This window comes from Coffea arabica, chromosome 5e (assembly GCF_036785885.1).
Source record: "Coffea arabica cultivar ET-39 chromosome 5e, Coffea Arabica ET-39 HiFi, whole genome shotgun sequence".
In the NCBI taxonomy this organism is placed as follows: domain Eukaryota; kingdom Viridiplantae; phylum Streptophyta; class Magnoliopsida; order Gentianales; family Rubiaceae; genus Coffea; species Coffea arabica.
This window is the reverse complement of record NC_092318.1, coordinates 5,441,905-5,461,988: the sequence shown is the minus strand read 5'-3', so window position 1 is coordinate 5,461,988 and position 20,084 is coordinate 5,441,905. Positions and strand designations below refer to the sequence as shown.

At 32.8% G+C, this 20,084-nt stretch overlaps 1 protein-coding gene across 1 annotated transcript; it reads right to left on the bottom strand.

Moving 5' to 3' along the window:
• Nucleotides 1-15,151: 15,151 nt before the first annotated feature.
• LOC113722655 (zinc transporter 3-like) lies at nt 15,152-17,285 on the bottom strand. Its single transcript, XM_072048113.1, has 3 exons — nt 16,644-17,285; nt 16,097-16,246; nt 15,152-15,614 (listed from the first exon to the last, which is right to left on the bottom strand). The coding sequence occupies exons 1-3, from the start codon at nt 17,283-17,285 to the stop codon at nt 15,309-15,311; spliced, it is 1,098 nt and encodes a 365-aa protein (XP_071904214.1). The 3' UTR covers nt 15,152-15,308.
• Nucleotides 17,286-20,084: the final 2,799 nt, after the last annotated feature.

The following is a 20,084-nucleotide window of genomic DNA, read 5'->3' as shown; positions in this document are numbered from 1 at the left end:
CATTTACTTTTAAAATGTTAATTTTACATCTCTTACAAATTCAAGTTAGTAAAATTTGATTCCAACTTAAGTTTCTGACTACTTTTTGGCCTGAAATTACTATGTGGCCTACATGCAATTAGTTTTTTATATACAAAAATGTTAGGTTTTACTTTTTAGTGATAAAATGAATATGGATCGAGTCAAATCTCTCTTTTTTAGCGAAAAATGAATATTGTTTGCTATAGATCTTACTTTTTAGGGGCAAAAATGAATATGGATTGAGTTATTTATTTAACTATAAATGAGATCTAACCTTTTACCTCTAAAAAAATCATGTATAATCACATGATGGTTTCAAGGTAAAAAGTGGTTGAAAATTTAGGTTGGGACTAAATTTTATTGACTTAATTTTGTAAAGGACATAAAGTTTTTAAAAATGAGGGCCGAAAAAATTCATTTAGTGAAATGTAAGGAATATTTTGAACAATTTTTCCTATATGTTTAGTCCAATTTATTAGACTTCAGTTCAATATTGTTGTATAGTTAATACAACAAAGAAAATGTACAGTTTTTAGCAATTGCAAGGATATAATACTAAACTATAGATAAATTCATAAAAAGGCAATAATATCATTTCACTAAGGGTAGATATTTAAGGTTGAAAGGTAAAATGTGGGTAAGTTGAAGGGTTAAATTGTTATTAGCCTACTAAAAGAGTGAGTTGTTTTCTAGAAAGGACCTATTCACCTAGTAGTTTCTCTTTCTAACGCGGACTCTCTACCTGCCTTTTCTCTTCTTACACTTACCTCCTACCGGTTGCTCGATGCAAGGTAACAATCATATTATCAATATCATATTAATGCGAATTTATATATATTTATGTGTATGTGCATACAAATATAAATGGATATACATAAACATATATCCATAAATATTATGTTTTGGATAGTTCAGGTTGAGAAATTACACTTATTTATCTAGGAGAAGCTTTGAGATCTAGGGCTTCTAATTTTTTGAAAATATCTTTAATAAGGGTAGAGTCACTTTGTAATTTGGGGACATCATAGGTAATTCGAAGATCAAAACAATGGCTATGTTGGATTTGGTTGAGGAGGTTTTAAGATTGAGGCAAATGGTTTTGCTATTGATTTGCTATTGTTGTTCCCAGGGTTTGGTTTGAAAAATTATTTTACTAGATTATTTTATTAATTTCTATATTTGTACGTTTTTTTTATTTTCGTCTGATGGGGCTTTAAATGGCGACTTCCTAAGAGTTATTTTAATTTCTTGTGATGGAGGATGCATACATGATAATGTCTTTCTGAAAGTCTTAAAAGTAACTAGGAGGATAAAGTCTTGTATAAATGGATTGGCTATCTTATTCAATGACAATATAATTTTTTTGTTTTTTTATCACAAGATTACTTTTCTTTCCGTTTTTGTTTAAGATAACTTACATCTTCAGAACAACAGAAGTGTCTCCTGTTGTGATCATATATCTAGTGTATGAACATAACAATATGTTTACTCAGTCATAAATCATAACTACTGCGTTATCACAAGTGTCTCCTGTTGTGATCATATATCTAGTATATGAACATAACAATATGTTTACTCAGTCACAAATCATAAATACTGCATCATTTGTAAGCATGCAACTCAACAAAAACAAACAGGAAAAGAATGTATGCAACAATTTTTATTTAAACCGGCATTAATATGCAATACTTCGAATTGCATTAGTTTTCATTAGTTGGCAAAATCAACACGTCGTACTAGTCTTCTTGCATCAGTAACTCTTACACCTCCAACATCCCTACTACTGTTTGCCTAGGCAAATAGAACCATCCCAACTATGACTAATGATGTGGCAGTGGAAGCATAGGAGATGAAGGGGTTTCACGAACACCCTCCAAAAGAGAAACGTTACACAAATGAGGCATACAACTCCATCCCAACTATAGCTAATGATGTGGTTGCGGAAGCATAGAAGAAGAAGGGGTTTCACAAACATCCTCCAAAAGAGAAACGTTACACGAATGAATCCAGGACATGAATAAGAAATTCATAAAAATGTGAGAAAACTGATAAGAACTTGGTATACACCAAAGATATTTGATTAATATTTGATAAAAAAAAACTGATTATAAACCCTAAATATGCCTATTTATAGGCTATATTAGATAAACTACGGAAGGAAAGAAACTCATATGTAAAATTCTAAACAAACTCAACTGCGTATCTGGATGTATTCAGGATCCTTATTGACACATTTAATACTAATGCTAATATTACTAATTAAAAATAAAAAATATATAATCTACCCTAATCTAGAATTCTAAATAAAGTATTAGTGATACAGACAAGGAATTCTTGAGTTCGAGGGTCCTCATTTTGTATCAAATAACTAGCCCTTGAGTTCTATGGAGAATCTCGATACAGCAACAAGAAAGCCATGCAACAATCCAACCACGAATTTTGTAGGGCCACGAACATAAAAGACCATGTACAATTCTGTAAAAATCTGAAAGCTAATAACTTCTTGACCTATCTTTGTAAAAAGAAAGCTACTTTGCTTTTTCTGGTGACATAAATTTCACATACCTTAATGCTTATGTGACTACCTTGTTTAGGGAAGGATTTGCTGAACGCAATTTGCTTACAAGTACTAACATTTTTGTGACCCATAATTTTGATGGAATCTATAATTTTGGAAAAAGACAAATCTTGTTGTGGTAGTAGCTCCATGAAGATCTCATCCATTCTCGAATTTTTAAATTCTTCCACCACCTCCAATTGCATGATGGAAGAATCGAAAACCAAATCATCCATGGCTGAAGAGTCTAGCATGAGTTCAACTTCGTCACAATTAGGCATACAAACTTGTCTTCCTTATCCTCGAGTTGTGATGCTACAGGATCAGAATTTATTATTTTGTCGGCTGTCAACGTAATCCCATAGATCTGGCATTCCCATAGACCTAACAACTATGAGATTATGGAGAGATCACAGAAACACTAGAGTCGTCAGGAGCGAATCTTCTGACTGCACACCCATGATGTATAGATCTCTTGCTTTTATGCAAGTTCAACCATGACATAATCCCCAGCATCTCATCAAGGACACCATTTATGTGATCGCCAATTGTTGAGATCTCGCATTACTATGGAAGCATTAGCGGTCGTTGCAGCAGAAGGCTGCTCCAATACCACATGATGCGGCAGTAGAAGTGTAGAAAACAAAGAGGTTTGATGAACACCTTTCAAAAGAGAAATGTTACATGAACGAATCTCGGACATGAATCAGAGATTTATAAGAATGTGAGAAAACTCATAAGAACTTGGTATATATCAAAGATATTTGATTAATATTTGATAAAAAGCTGACTACAAAACCCTAGATATGCCTATGTATAGGCTATATTAAATACACTATGAAAGGAAAGAAAATAATATGTAAAATTCTAAACAAACTCAACTATGTATCTGGATGCATTGAGGAACCTTATTGACACATTTAACACTAATAATAATATTACCAACTAAAAATAAATAAAAATGCAGAAATCTGCCCTAATCTAGAATCCTAAATAAAGTATTAGTGACATAGACTTGAATCCGAAGGTCCTCGCTCTGTATCACTATTCACTAAGCGTGAACTCAGTGACATCATGGTTGAGAGATCGTTTATTCCCTGATTGCAAGCCTCCAATTGGGTGGACCCCTTCAATTGGGTGGACCGCTTCTCATTCTATATGTTCAATTCGTGAATCTTGGAAACTAGTTCAAGCTTTTCGGGGGTATGCTTGTACTTGTGGGCAATAGTTGATTCCAATTCCAATATATGTCCAGCTGGAGCTACTGGTGTCTACTCCATCTCATTAGTTGGTTTTGTGGGACGCTTCAAGACTTTATATCCCCAACTGACACTGCCAGAAATAATGACAATATATTTCATACTTTATGAAACATTCTATGTGTAACTTAGTTTTATTGATCTACATATTTGAACCGGTTCAAATTTGGTTCAAATTTTGTTGAGAAGATTGTGAAAAATAACATTTTTTATTTTCATCTCTTAAAAACATGTTTTCTAATGAAAAAGGTAGAGGAAATAATATTTAATTGATTGTCTAGAACATGCATTTGGAAATTAGTTGGCGAATAACGGAATTCAACATCCTCTTCTGTTTGTTGCTTATAAATAGGCTTAGGAATTGATGGTGAAAATTTAAATTTATCTAATTTGGCAGTTTTGTAGGTTTGAAAGAGAAGAAGTGGAAGCCATAGAAGCAGTAAAGGCATTTTTTTAGAAAATTATAATTCTATAGTTCTATCTTCTATTTCTACAATATTGAAAATAGAACTCGATTCCTTTTCAATGGGTCTTGGATTAATTATCTTTTCTAAATTCCACTTGGCATCACTTGTGATCAAATCCCAGGGTATGAAAGCATTTGAATGCTCAAGGTTTGCTTTCATTAGCATAGTTTCTCCTTTTATAGACATGTTTGAAGCTTTTGGATTTGTAGTAGCTTTCATAACTTTATAAGCTACTGTATAAATTATGGCTAATAATTTAGAATGTTCTACGAATTCAGTATTTTAGTCTAAACATTCAGAGTTAAAGTAGATAAAATGTTAGGATCAGAAAAGTCTATCAAGAAATTTGGTGATTAAAATATACTAGACCATTTTCTAAATTTGATTCAATTTGCTTCGGGCAAAGAATTTTGAATTGAAGTATGTCTTGCATCTCTAAAATATAATAGAATTGGAGAATCTAAGGCCAACCTATGTAAGGGTTTTACATCAATTATATGTGTGTGCACATATATATATGTGTGTGTGTTTGTGTGTGTACGCATGCGCGCTTGCAGGGGCGGATTTACATGGGGGCAATGGGGCACCCAAAAATATTTTACTATTAGTCTTAGGGTTTTTAAAATTTTAAATTGTGCACCAACTGAATTCTGAAATTTTTGCGGCATAGCAAGATTATAAATGTAACTTGCAAAAAGTAAATGACAGAAGAAGCATTTAGCAAAAAACACAACTCCAAATTCCAACGTACTGAATCTTCACTTTAGTTTAGGAACACATCTTTTGTACTTTCTATTAAGAAAGTGATAATATTTGATTAGTTTATTATACTTAACCTATTTAGAAAGCAACCTCTTGTCTTCTCTAATCAACTGATCAAGTATAAGAAATTTTAGTGGCCACCATCTGCGCTTAGTTTCCCTTTGTTTTTTCATTTTTGTACTTATACTTCATTAGAAAAGTCAAAAGTAAAGGTTAAAAAATCCGATCCCAATGCTCCAAAACCAGGTACATCTTCATTTTTTCAAGCTTGGCTTGTTTACCATTTTTTTATGCTTAGCAAGTGTTATTATTGATATTAAATAATAGATTTTTTTTTTTTTGCAAATACAAACTTATTATTACTAGTCACTTGTTGATAAAAATAAGTATGACTGTTAATTTGTACCCCCATTGAATAATATTTCTAACTTTGCTATTGTATATATGTATAGATGTGTGTGTAATTAGAGAGTTGTTTAAAGAGAAATCCAAATTCATTTTCAGCTTTCAATACAAGTCTGATATCCTTGTTTATAATTTATTTTCCAACAAATTGGTAATCAAGAGCTTAAATCTTAAGGGCCCATATTTTTTTAAGATTGTGTATTTAGTAAGGAATTTTTGTTTGTTGAAAACCATAATAGGAAAGAAAGTTTTATCTAAACCTCTATTTACTAGTGGCGAACACTTCCACATTTGGGTTGTGAAAATTTGAACTAGTATGGTAGTTAGTGATCTATGAGGTGTAGTGGAGACAGATCATGTTCCACTACTAGTACTAACTGAAGATCTAATAGAGAGACCGTAGAATTATAGTTAGGCAGGGATCTAGACTAGCATTCACATAGTATTTTTGGGTGCTGTTTTTACAAGAATAATAGCTTGTGTTTTAATAATTTGGTTAGGAATGAGGTATTCTCAATTGAAATGAAAGGAAAAAATTTCACTATGAATTAGTCAAATTTGACAATTCTACAATGGAACATGATGAAAGAAAAACTTCAGATCCTGAAAGAATTCAAAAAGAGAATATTGATAAGTTAAGAGGCATCAAATTGATTCTTGATATTTGTTTTAACTTTGTTTAATTTTGAAAAATATATTACTCAAAATTATTTCCTTTATTTTCATATAATTTTGAGTAAAACCTAATTCTTTTTTCAAAGTTTGAAGAGCTCATGAACATTTCTTTTAATTTTTTTATCCAAAGAAAATTTAGTTGTAATCACATTGAATTGATTATTATTAATTTGATTATTATCTGATGCTTTCATTTGAGAATAAGTAAGGGAAGAACATTGACTAGAATCTTGTTTTTCTTGTTTATAAATTGGATGAAGAATATTTTGTCTAAAATTAACACCTTGTAAATTGAGATTCTGAATTGGAGAAGAGGGATCATATTTTGGAATAGAAGAAATAGACGGCCTAGAGACTACAAAAGCAGATCTTCTAGAATATTGTATTTTGTATGTATTTTTCCTTTCATATTTTGAAATAGAACAAGTAATTTTTTTAATGTGAAAGGAAAAACATATTACTTATTCCTTGAAAAACTAGAACTAAGGGGAAAATCATAAGAAAAGTTTCACATTCATCAATCATACCAATCACACAATTTACACAAACAAACTAAGAACAATGCACATCATGAACTCAAAGAAATCTTGGCATAATGAGCACTACCTTATAAGCTATTAATTTGCCAAAATCAAAACTCTAGACTCACACAATAACAATCTCAAAAATCCTTGCAACTATCTCATGACAACAAGTATAAAAGTGTCAAATTCAAATTCAAAACTCCTTCCTTCACACTTAAATTTCACATTATACTTTTTTTTTCACATTATACTCAATAAGAAAGGAGATAAAAAGAATTAGAAATGATATTCCCTTGTAGTTTTGGTGTGATTCAACTAAAATACAACCACAAAACAGACAACAAATTTTTAAAAAAATTTCGACAAAGTTTCCCCCTATTATTGGACAAAACTCCTTGCTAGCAATTGCAAATTTCAACATTTCAAGTATACCAACCATCCAAATTTTTAATAATTACATTAATTCCCATATGAATACCAAGGGATGCATTCGATTCCAACCAACTCACTCCCACATTTAAATTACACAGTGTCCTTAATGTGAAAAGGTAAAAGGAAAGAAATGGAAGTGTAGTAGGTGATTTGTTGTAGTTGCGCACTGTTGATTCTTTTCGAAGTCTCCATTGATAGTACTTCTGTGAGGTTTTATTTCTTTGAATGCATTTTCTTTACTTTACTTTATTGCCTTGATTTCCTAGATATTTTATAAGAGAGTTAAGATTTTTAATCATTTTTCTTGTATAAGTTAGTGCATGTTAAGTTCGTAGTGCATTATGAAAGTAGGACCCACCAGTGAGGTGTGTGCGATAAATTTTTGAAAATTAGGAGGAGTTTTGTACAAAGGGATATTATTTTATAAGGTGTTAAGGGATAATTAGAGGTTGACTAGATATTTTAGTATTTGGAAGACAAATAGATGATTATTAACCTTGGAATGCCATTTGTCAACAAAGCCATGGAGCTTTGACTTGGACGAAGACCATTCTTAGCCTTTTAAAAAAAAAATTTTGACCAAAACAACCCTTCATCTTTCTTCTTCTTGGTCAACCACTTTGAGAGAGAAAAGAGACAAAAAACTCCAACTTCAACCTTCCATTCTTGTTTGAATCCTTGAAGTTTCATCCAAAACTTGCAAACCACTCCATAAAAAGTGACATTTAGGAAGGATTAAGGACTTTGGTAGAGAGATTTTGGAGGAAAAGGAACTTTTGGGTGCATTCCTCTTTAGGGCTTGAAGGTAAACATATCAAGAAACCATCTTTTCTTTTTTTACTTGCATATGAGTAGATTTAAGACTTGATTTTGGTAGATTTCATGGAGAATTTCATGGTTTGTGTGGTGATTGGAAAATTCCAGCTTTGAGTGAGAAATTTCAGCTTTGATATGTTGATTTGAGTTTGGCTATGATCTATTAGTTTTGCCATGTGAATTTTCTAGCTTTTATATGTTATTTTGGCTTCATTATAGAAATTTCAGCTTGTAGAGGTAAATTTCAGCTTAGGGTTAACATTTTTCAGCTTTATTATGGTTGTTTTTGAGCTAGAGTATTGGCTATTTTGGGTGGCTTTGTGGCCTTAAACAAGTGTCCTTTATAGCCTATAACTTGTGGTTGTGATTGAGGTTGGATTGCTAGGAAGATAAGTGTTGAGTTTGGAAGGGAAATTCAAGGAAATAAGGGGAGGTACTGCTGAAATTTTGTTTCTCTCTTTCTTGTAATATGAGTGATGTTAGAGGGGTGATTTTGGGTTAGTTTGGACTTAGGTTACTTATGATTGCTTGAGTCCACCTTGGTGACGTATAAGTTGAAATTTTGTCAAAAACCATGTGTAAAACAAAAGGAAGTAATGGTTTCTTCTAACATGCTTTCTAGTTTCATTTGCCTAACTTTAGACTCGAGGTTGGTTGTTTTTCTTCTAAAAGTTGTGCGTATATCTTAAGTATGTTTTGCTAAGCTTCATGATTTATAAATATCTAATTTTCCTCTTTTGGTCTCTTACATCTTGTGAGTCTAAGTGTTTTCCTTTTCACACTAATAACTTACTTGAACCATAGCCCTAGAATGCACTTGAATATTTCTCAGTTGGTACTTTCAAATTTGTCTTTGAACTTTGTGTTTTGAGAAGCCAAACTTGGATAGGCGTATGGCTCATAGTTGAGTCTAAAGTGCGCACTTCATTAACCTAAGTTTTGAATGGTCGGACCATGACATCTTGTTTTGGTTATTTTTAGGGTTTGACGGTGGAAACAAGAACAACCTGGGATCGAACGTTTAGCGTTACTCTACTTTAAATCGGTGAGTGTACCACTTGCATGACTTGTTGCTTAAAGTGAACTACTTGTGACTGAAATTCATGAGTTGTATGAATGTGATTTGGTTTAATCTGAACTGGACGGGTGTGTACTTTATCACACTCGATTCCACTTGACTGTTTGACTAGTCTACTGTTCATTTGAAATATATTACTTGTGCATGACTTTGATGTCGTCTGGAGCACAATATCCAACAACCTTGCTATGAATTTGAGATCAAACCCCATTGGTAGTTAATCGAATCGAGCCAGCAAGGGCTTGGTCGAGGTAGATTGACGAGCCATGAGGAAACTATTACTGATTTACTGAATACTGGATTCTTCTGATACTTGGTATACTTGAGTATTACTACCACTGTTTCTATTTGGTATTCGGGCCCGGTAAGGGGTATGTTTGGTGGACGGAAATTGATGTAAGGCGAAGATCTACAGTCAATGTTTTGCTTCTCTAAATGTTGACGGTGTGTCAACGGGCTTGGATCAAGCTAATGCGACTGGGATTTTGGCTCTTGAGAACCATTTGTATCCTTTTACTTGAAACACTTTGTGTTATTTGTGGTGTTTACTTTCTCCCTAATTGATGCTTATATGTGATAGTTTAAAGTTTGAATTATGTGATTTTTGGACTGCGTGACCCTGTGGCACCTCATTGGGCAAAACCTCACTCTGTCATCTTTGTTTTCCTTACAGGGGGCGAAGTTTTGGGAGCGTGATTTTTGGGGAAGAGTTGAACTAGTTACAGCTTTTAGGCATATTGTTTAAGCTCCTCTGTATTAGTAAACCTTACATGTATTGTATAAGATTGAATACTCTGGTTTGTATCTTAAGTTTGAATCGATAGTAACTTTATTTTACATGGTTCTGGGTTGACGATTTGAAGTTAATTGTGCATTTTAGTACCTTCTGTGAATTTTTGGATCAGTGAATCCTGGCGAGAGTTGCGCAGGCAGTCCGCTAACCCTTGGGATACGTCCTAAGGGAAGGTGGGGCTGTCATAACTTTTTTTGCCCTCATTCTTACAATCTTGAAAGATAAGAGTAGGAAAGGATTTACCAGTCCCAAGTGCTTCATAGATATCACCTTGAATGTGCACCACTTGAGAATTCATCAATGGGCATTCCACAAGAATTGCTTGGACAATTTTATCTTTGGAACAACCACTTTCTAAACACTCCTCAAGAGGGGTTAAAAATGAACCACTAAAACCACATACGCAAGATGGGCATTTCATTATTAACACACAATAAGATTCATCATGATCAACAAAATATAATTCACCTTCACATGTGACATCCCTAACATTCATGCTAGTATCCCATCCATTTGAAAAAAAAACTTCACACAAAACATGTAATTTATATGTAAGCTACTAAAGTGCAAAGTCAATTCGTCTAATCTAGATTCAATACTAGTAAAACAACAAAAAATGATATTAACTAGCCTTTCAAAATCCAAATCCATCTTGTTAGCAAATCTTTCTATATCTAAATCCACTTTATCTGCTAACCTTTCTAGAGCTAGCTCAAAGCTTGTTTTCCTTAGTTAGCCACCCTTTCAATTGCTAAATCAGCTATATCCAAGATTGCTTACCACCATTAGTTAATTTTTCAATTGCCAATTCCCATGATGGCATGGTATCTTTTTGGACACAATTAGGTCGAAAATCATAAAGATTTGAAGAATCATTAGAAGCACAATGATTATACCAACCATAATCATGCATATTACCCCAATGAGAGACATATTGATGAATATAAGAATTGTAATGTCCAAATTCATCAAATTGATCCCCATTTTGTGCTTGCATGCGCGCACACACACACACACACATATCATGATATCCACCACAAGAAGCTCAAGTTAAATGATTGGAATTAAAAGCATTTACATTTCTCTTTTGCTCAATCAAGTGCATCAGGTCATCCAACTTAGCATGTAGCATCAAATGATCAAGTTTAGCATTTGAGATTTGCACACAATTTTCAAAGGATATACCTGTGGGCATTCTTTGGTTACCACCATAGTCAAAGCATTGAAAGTCATGAGAATTCATTGTTGAGCTTTCTTATCTCAAGAATTGTCCGCGTATGTGGACTATCTTTCTATCCTAAACATGCTCCCAAAACAACTCAAAAGCAAATTTTGTCAAGAAGAGCAAGTAAATAGACATAAACAAAATAGAAAAACACACAAGACTCAACAATCACACAATCGACTTTTGTTGTAAGTACTATACCTTTTCTTCCTTCTTCCCCACTTCAGGCCGAGCACTTCACCGATGCTGGCTCCTCTGCCAACAACCTCTTATTTTCCCCTCTGCTTCTCCTCTCTATCTCTGCTATCCTCTTCTTCTCCTCCCTCTTTCTCCTTCCTCCTTCCTTTCTCTCCTCCCCTCTTCCCTATCCTAGTCTCCTCACCTCCTCTCCCTTCATCTACCCCTTCTCTCTCTCCTCCAGTGGCCTCTAGTCCAACTCCTTTTCCTCTTCCCTCTCTTGCCCCTCTTCACCTCCTTCTGTGGCCTCTAGAGAGGAGGAGAGGAAAAGAGGAGAGGGAGGGAAAAGAAAGGAGAGAGAGAGGAGAACTACTGGTACTGTCGTCGATCGTTGGCAGAGATGCCGACTTTGCCGGCGATCGTGGTCGGTAGTAGGGAGAGAGGGAGAAGGAAGAGCAAAGGTGGTGGGGGAGGAGAGAAGAAGAAAGAAAAGGAGAAAGAAAAAGAAAAAAAAGTTTTACATAGTTTAAAAAATTTTTCTACAAATTTTACAATAAGTTATAATAAAATTTTATATAAACAACCAGAAAACTCACCACTAAGCAGGCCCAAAGTTTCAAGAAAAATATAAAAAATTGCAACCCAATCCAAAATTTTGTATATGTTGCTTGTGGTAATTCTTTGGTTTTCCATTTTTGTACAAATATATCATAAACAAAAACAAAATTGGAACACTTTCACAAATAAAGTCTCGTGTTTTCACATAATATTCGTGATTGTGTTCTAATAATACTAATTGATAGCCTTAGTTTTTTTCAATTTACATTATGCCCTCAATTTATTCATTAAATTATAAACTTACATATTAAATAGGTCAGATGGGTCAAACAAGTCAACCTATGGTTAACCTGATTTGAACTTGTTTGCTTGACGGGTTATTTGGGTCTAGCTTGATTTTGACCCGGCCCTGTAAAAAGTAAACCCATACCTGGTAATTTCATGTTAAGATCAAGTTGTATTTTAGAGTCATGTTGAGAATTACCACCTCTATCAGTGATTATATTTCAATAAACTTTTGCCACATTATTTAATAATTTAAGTATAAATCTTTCTTATACTAACACTGATAGTATACACACTGTCAGTTTTGAATGAATGATAATTATACAAAATTTGAATTTGAAATTCAACTTTTGTACATGTGTCATGGATCCAATAATGATAGTATATATATTGTCATTATATATAAGATTTACTTGTAATTTAAAATCTTAAAATCACCTAAAATCTGATATCTCTTTTTACACATCCAATGGTACATGATTCTGGTTTAGATACTTTGAGTTATTGACCATGATTGTCGCGTTTCAAGCTGATTTGGGGTTTTCTTTTTTCTTTTTCCCAAATTAAACCCGAGAGATTCCAACATTTTGCGTTGGCCATTCTTCCCTTATTTTAGCTTAAGTAGTTAGCCATTAGAAAAGGTGTTAATCGACTATATTCTGGTTGATATTAGACATTACATATTTACATGAACAATTACGTGAGTTAAATATCGTCTCCAAAGGAATGCTTTAGTCCAGGCTTTTGTTTGGATTGTGTTAAGCTGCAGCTGGTAGAGATTTCTACCCATGGCTCGAGTAATCTTGCGTTAATCTGTTGATGGTTATGAACTTGTAGTTTTTCGCTTTTACAAATTTCTTTACCATATCAATGTGTTTAGTTTTGCTGGATACTAGCCATTAGGTGGTTTTCTACTTGTTAATGATTACCTCTCAATGAGTTCCTGATGCTTGTGTTAGTTTTCTACAACTTGATTCATAGTTGCTTTAACACAGGCAATTAACAGAAATTTATAAAATATTTCTTACTTAAATTTGCATAGGTGTTTCCCTTGTGGGTCTGTAAAAACTTATCTTCCTAATGGAGACATTGATTAATGGCATTTGGTTGTACAAATGCTGAGGATATCAGTATCTTTTTTTTTTTTCCTTTTTGTTTGCACTTTTTTTCCTTCCACCCCTTCCCACACCCTTTCACCCCCAACTGGCAGGTATAGGATCCAAACCCTAAACCTGATAATGGGAAGAACTTTAACAACCCTCTTCTAGCAACTGAACCAATCCAAGTAGTTCATATCAGTATCTATTCTTGAAACAGAAGATCAATTTATAAAAATACTAATAAAACTGTAGGAATCTATCCTAATTTTTAATCTCAAGCAAGTTTTTGGGCAGATTAATGGATATGCACGACGGGTTCCTGAACATGGAGTTCCTTGTTCCGTATCACGATCAATTTAAGTCCGCAGAGTTTGTAGTGAAAGGACATCCATCTTATTCATGCTGAGGTTAAGGCCTTTTTTTTTTTTTTTTTGTTGATGTTATGACATGCATGACAAATTTTTACCTCGACTTCTACTTAAGATTTCGTATATTGTACTCATCGATGATTTTTTGGGCAAGTATGTAACAGCATCAAAAGCCATTTATTATGGTACTTTGGTGGTTAATTGTTCCTACCCAGAGACTTTACAAGGGAAGTATTTATTCAAAGTTTTTTGTATGCTTGTGGACAAACCTACTGAAAATTGTTACTGGTGACTTTAGAAATACTTGATCTGTATTAATCTGGTGTCTTATTAACGCTTTGTTTTTATTTCATGAAAGAATTAACTTGAATAAACGTACGTTCTGGGGACTTCTTTTATTTATTTGCGGTGGAAGCATTAGCAATTATGGTGAAATTTATTTGAGATTGGTGAACGATTCTTAATTATGAATGCTTAATTCCTTGAAGATTTAATCTCAAAGTTTCATATGTTGTCGTTTTACAAATCCCGCAATTTTCATCTTGGGGAACGGAGATAAGCTAACTCGATAACCTTATTTGTGAAAAGTCCAAAGAGATATTGTGGGAAAAAATTTGTTTCGCAGTTTAATTAGGCCTATGATGTTACTCCTTAGTTAATATCGGCAATATTACCCTAGATGTCAATGAATACTTGCTTTTAAATAATTAATCTAAACAATTATTTCATTATTTGAAAATTAAAGGAAAAAAATGCATTTTTCATCCCTAATGTTTAAGGTGTTAACCAATTTCGTCCCTAAAGTTTCATACAAAATACATTTTATCCTTGTAATTTTATAATTTGACTAATTTCATCCTTAAAGTTTTAGACAAACACATTTCATTCTCATAGTTTAATAAATTTGGCTAATTGAGGACAATTGATGGATTGTCAAGGATTTTAAATGGAATATCGTCACTTCACCATAGCATGCCCATTAGTGGAAAAAACATTGGATCAACAAAAAGCTCAAAAATCTTTTCTTAATTCACTTTCTCATTTTAGTACCCAAAAAAACCTAAGAAATTTTTAGCCACCATTACTCTCTTTTTTTATCATAATTGAACAAGAAGATCCAAAGAATATGAAGTCGTGGAAAACAAACAACTCTAGTATAACCAATTGGGAAAAAATGTTGAACAACCCATTACAACTAATTGGAGAAAAATATTAATGCGAAAGAAAGAATGGTTTGGATTGTTATTTATTTGCAAAATTTTGTTTTGTTGCATCATGTACATGTTTGTCAATCATCTATTTATCTTTCAATCTATTTGTTTTATCTCAAATACATCATATCATAATTTTTTTAAAAAAGGATAGTCTCCTATCCAAAAACACTTGTTATTTTTGTAATTTAATCAATAACTGAATTAAGTATTAATAATACAATTACTAATGGGACGTGTGATGATATTATGTCCAAATTGGTTAACAATCATTTAATTATCCTCAATTGGTAGAAAATATGAAACTATGAGGATGAAATGTGTTTTACATAAACTTTAGGGACAAAATTGGTCAAAAAAAGTAATCTGTTTTGCATGAAACTTTAGGGATGAAATTGATTAATACCTTAAACATTGGGGATGAGAAGTGCATTTTCCCCGAAAATTAAATGTCCTACTTGCGTTATTTTTTAGCATAAACTATAAATAAATAGAACTAAAGGACATAAGAACTCAATCAAAACCAAGCCACCTAAAATAACTCCTATTTTCGTGGTCAAAATGCTTGGCACTAATCTACAAAAAAAAAAAAAAATCAAGCCCACTTTGCCAGTAGAGACATACAACCAGCTCCTAAAAGAAGGGAAACATTTGCCCCTATTTGAAGCCAACCATTATTTTGCATCTTTGGATTCATGAAATCAGTTGCAAGAAGGTCTACTAATGCCATGTAGATTAGGATCCCAGCTGAAGCTGCATTCAAGACTCCTTGCACAATCAGAGCTTTTGGGCTGTTCTCATTGTACACATTAGCTACTCCAATTCCAATTGCAATGCCAACTGGTGTTGTTAATGAGAAGAAAAGAGCCATCACTGCAATTGCATGTGCTTTGAATTTTGCCTGGAACACATGAAACTTAATATTAGCTCTATTAACAAGTCAATCTTGAAACCCTACTGCAATTGCTTGAGATTTGGACTTTGCGTATAAAACATAAAAGCTAATTATTAGCTCTATTAACAAGTCAATCTTAAAACCTTCTAGAACAAACTAGAGATCAATCTTTATATTAGTGCTCCAGCTTTCCCTTTTCTTTTATATTTTTATATTTATTTTATGAACAATACTTACATTAAAGTAGTGTAATGGTTTTTTTACCATGGTTAGAGGTAAGAGCATACGCGAATATAACGTAACTAGGACTAAGCCGTAGAAATCATAATAGGCTTGTACAATTTCAAACCTAATTTGGTCACTATTTAAAAACATTTAAAACACTCAAAATCATATAAGAACGAGTTCCAAGATTGGAAAATGCAGTTTTGTCGAATATCAGGAAAGAAAAAGAGAGAAAAGACAATGTAAAACAAGGTGATCATTACCTGAGTGATGCATCCACCTAATCCGAGACCTTCAAACAATTGATGAAATGACAAAGCTGCCAAAAGAGGCCTAATTGTTTTTGGACTGTCAGATGCACCTAAAGCAAGCCCGATAATGACAGAGTGCACTATAATTCCCAGCTCCAAAACCTATGAAAACAACATACAGAAACACAAATTTCTTTAGAATTGCAGTTTGAGAACAAAAACCCACGAAACATTAATGAATTCCGTAAGGAACTTGATAATCTATTCACTACACACAGTCAAGGTGTAAATTTTACGTAAATCAGCATGAATTTGTGCGTACTAAATAGTGCGTTCAATAAAGTACTATAGCCTGAAATCACGCACAACCGAACAATCGTAGAAAATTGGTGACAATCAGGTCATTCTAAATTAAATACAAATTATTTCAAACATGCACGTCAGGAACCCTAAACCCTAAATTCTTTTGAAACTTATTGAATCAAAGATGGTATAATCCCAAATAATTGCTCAATCCATCAATCGTGTAGAAAATTACACGAGACACAAAATTACCTACCTGTGTTATAACGCGATATCGGAGTTGAGTAGAAATCGAATCTCCCTCCATGGAGATCGCGCCATGAGCATGACCATGTGTGGCATGAGTATGAAGAGGAAGTCCAGCCGATGATTTAGCAATCTCTCCATTGGATGGTTTACCATTCTCGCCATGATCATCACCTTCCCCTAAAGCTAGGACAGTGCCATTATTGCCAGAAGACTTTTTGTTGTAATGAGATGTTGCCTGGACATCAACCATAAGAGTACCAATCGCCGCCACCATTGCTACAAATCCCGTGAATGGAAAATCTCCCCAAGGGCTTTCAGGAAGACAAGGGGAGGTCAGGCTTTCGAACGCGTCAGGGAGAACATGGATGAACCCTGTTGCTAAGATTACCCCGGCCGCAAATGCCTTGATGACGAAGAAGAAATTGTTTTCCGGACTTAATGCTGAAATTTTCTTGCCCAAGACTGGAAAATAAACTCCTATCGCACTCGCGACGAAGATTGAAGCTATGGCTCCTAATTTGTACTTGAGGGCTAAACTCCTGTCGTTCTCTTCTTCCTCTGCGTCGCATGTGCAATCTCCTAAGACTAAAGATGGAAGAACTGTAACAAGAACGGCAAAAATCAAGAACTTTTCAAGGCACTTCATCATCCAAGAAAAGAGAAGAAAAGAAAATCAAAAGTGATTTTAGGGTTACTCTTTTATTGGAATTCTTGATTCAGAAGCTTGATAAGTCAAGATGTTAATTAGTGATATATATAGCCAAAAAAAAAAGGTTCAAAGCAAAATTTAAGAATTAGTTTGTGATAAATGAAGAGGACATGATGAGGCCATCCGGGGGTTGGACAGGTAAGAAATAATTCAAATCAAAATCTAATTCTAATTCTGGTTATTGAAATTGGTTGAATAAAGAGATCATTATGACGCCATCCCTTAAAAGACGAAGTGAAAAAATTGGAATTTTAATTAAGTTGGGATTTGGGAAACAGAATATCACACAAGCATGTCGTCATAACAGCAAAAACCGCGGGTTTTCCTCAACTTCTTTTTTCCTTTTCTTTATATTTCCGACACAAAATGAAAATTTTGGGAAAATTTCTTCAAGCTGTATGTCTTCCCTTAAATGTTATTTTTATTTTTTGTTTGCTTCAATAAAAATCTATTTTGTTCCATAACATACAATCCTTTCCAGGTAATATATTTTTTTCACAAGTAATATGTTGACTATTAATTATCAATATTAGGTTCTATATATAAAGTCGTAAAAGGCTTAAAATGAAAGGATTAGTTTTTGCTACACCCACTGTTGGATGAATGATAATTATACAAAATTTAAATTTGAAATTCAACTTTTACATATGTATCATGGATTCGATAGTGTATACACTGTTAGCATATATATATAAAACTTACTCAAAAAGAAAAAGTTGGGAGAGGAATTTTCCTACATTTCATCTTTTATCTCTTCCTCATTAAGTCCAACAATGTAGTTTCCTTAAAAGGAGATTTCAATAACATATATAAATCATATGCATACTTTAAAGTACAGATACTACATTACTGTGTACAATTTTTTTATATATAATATTTTAAGAAACTTTAGAATTTTGTAATTGTTTACTAATAATGATTAAAAATAACTAGCATATGCATGATGATAAAGTAGATATCTAACAATTACTCATCTAAACATTTTTATTTTGTAAATTATGTACATATATTGATAAATTGGAAAATAAATCTTTACAAGGATACACTTTACAAATATACTAAAACTAATAGGAAAATCGTTCAAAACATCCTCCACATTTCGTCAAATAAATTTTTTTATTCTTTACTTTTAAAATAGTAATTTTACATCCCTTACATATAATTATTTTTTTAGGGGCAAAAAGGTTATATCACATTTGTAGCTAAACAAATGATTCAATCTATATTTATTTTTGTTCATGAAAATAGTAGAATCTATATGAGCCAAATGCATTTGTTTCCTAAAAAAAGTGGAATTTGATCCAATTCATATTCTTATTTGCTTCCAAAATAGTAAGATTTGACCTTTTGTACATAAAAAATAACTGTATGTTGGTCACATGGTGATTTCAAATTGAAAAATGGTCTGAAACTTAGATTGGAATCAAATTTTACTAACTTAAATTTGTAAGGGACGTGAAGTTAAAGTGAAGAAGGAAAATTTTATTTGACAAAATACGAGGGGCATTTTGAATGATTTTTCCAAAAATAATTGTACAACTATAATTTTTGAATCCATTATGCACTTATCAAGTGTGCCTTAATTGATAGCATATGCCTATATATATGCCGAAGTTGCTATATGGACTTAAAATTTTTGAATTCACTGCACACTTATTGCGTCTTAATTAATGGCATATGCATGGACTCGAAAGCTTTCCCCTCCTTACTTTTGAAGATTGGAATAATAAATGCTTTTGCAATATTAACTCAAATTAACCTCCATCTTAGTGGTTTAGTACTAAAACCAACATGTGTAGAATTTCAAATTAATTGTTTAATCATCTTTACAATAATATAGCCTGTGTAGATAGTTAACACCAACTTGGTGTTAATAGTACGTGTTTTCAAATTTATCCTTATCTCTATCTATACCACATATAAAGGGATAGGGAACCTTTTGGTGTAAATAACAAGTTGTGATTTTATAATCTTCCTAAATTACCATTAACTACCCACTATTATGTTTACCTCAACCTTTCCTACCCACTATCATATCTATCTCTACCTCTCATCCTCACTATCATATCTACTTCTGCCTCTTTTTCTACAACTACCACTACCAAATAATAGTTTGTTTATACATTTTATTTATGTAAATGTCAATTTTTTGTATGTATTATAAAAATATAAAACCAAATCTCGCAAAAAATAATTTCAAAAAATATCTTAAAATTTTTTTAAATAATTATTTATTTTTGTACATGCATCGCGTGTGCTTAAGCACTAGTGTAAATAGTGTGCACGAAGGGATATTCCTCCTCGTGATTCATTCCTAAACTCTTTCTAGTTTGCTTGATTATCGACTTAACTCCTCATGGCAATAATTCGACCTACGCGACTCAACCTTATACTTGCTTTTCCTATATTGTATAAGCTTCATAATTCCGGACTAGAAATATATTAGTTTATGGGTTTTTCTTAAGATTTCAGTCAATAAGCATTGGTTGGTAATTTTTGTTATTCTTTTTTAAGTATAAGTTGGAGGTCTCGAATTTGGGATCTTTCATTAACATTCTCTTCTCCTATACCGCCCAACCCATCCTTCCTCTGATTAGTAATTTTATTAATACCAACTAATTATTTGAGTGCACATCCCCTTTTTATTTGAACACACTCCTATTTATTCGCCTCCTTATTTTTAGATACTTTGACAATTTAATTTTATTTGCGTAAAAAAGTAACACTTGAACCCTATTT